The sequence below is a fragment of the Pteropus vampyrus genome, unplaced genomic scaffold (assembly GCF_000151845.1).
Source record: "Pteropus vampyrus isolate Shadow unplaced genomic scaffold, Pvam_2.0 Scaffold93, whole genome shotgun sequence".
NCBI classification, from domain to species: domain Eukaryota; kingdom Metazoa; phylum Chordata; class Mammalia; order Chiroptera; family Pteropodidae; genus Pteropus; species Pteropus vampyrus.
In genome coordinates, this window is record NW_011888874.1 from 842,168 (window position 1) to 842,770 (window position 603).

At 41.6% G+C, this 603-nt stretch overlaps 1 protein-coding gene across 1 annotated transcript in view; it reads left to right on the forward strand.

Annotated features, from left to right (window-relative positions):
* Positions 1–328: 328 nt before the first annotated feature.
* The window catches only part of PID1 (phosphotyrosine interaction domain containing 1), a 114,540-nt gene continuing 114,265 nt past the window's right edge, over positions 329–603 (forward strand). Inside the window, exon 1 of the mRNA XM_023532916.1 lies at positions 329–471. Coding sequence (XP_023388684.1) covers positions 337–471 — 135 coding nt within the window. The 5' untranslated portion in view covers positions 329–336. The remainder of the gene's footprint in view (positions 472–603) is intronic.

Here is a 603-nt window from a genome sequence, read left to right on the forward strand (position 1 = left end):
ATCTCTAGGATTTCTTCTGTGTCTATCACCTCGGAAGAACCTCTCAGAACAAGATTGTGGTAACTCCGCCACTATCCCACGTTTCTATGATGTCTGCGTAGGGACTGGCTGTCTCTATGGTTTCACTTTAGTAGTGTCCCGACAGATTTTTCCCTGCCCTTCGTTTCACTAAACATCTCTTGGCCTCCTCTATTAAGGCAGAGTTAATAAAACAAAGATTTGCCACTAGGTTTGATGTACAATTGCATCATGTACAATTCCAAGTGATTTAACTCAATTCAGCTTATATAATTTTCCTGTTTTTTTTTTTTTTTTTTTTTTTAGCACTTTCAGACCATGCTGAAGTCTAAACTGAATGTCCTGACACTGAAAAAGGAACCGCTTCCAGCAGTCATTTTCCACGAGCCGGAGGCCATCGAGCTGTGTACCACTGCGCCCCTGATGAAGACCAGGACTCACAGTGGCTGCAAGGTATGTGACGCATGGCCCTCTTGGTGGAACAAAAAGACATGTAGCCTTAGGACACTTCTTTCACAATGGTAACATGTTTTAAAAAATGGAAATATAAAATGACTAACAAAATAAGCTCGTCGAGAGATGGTG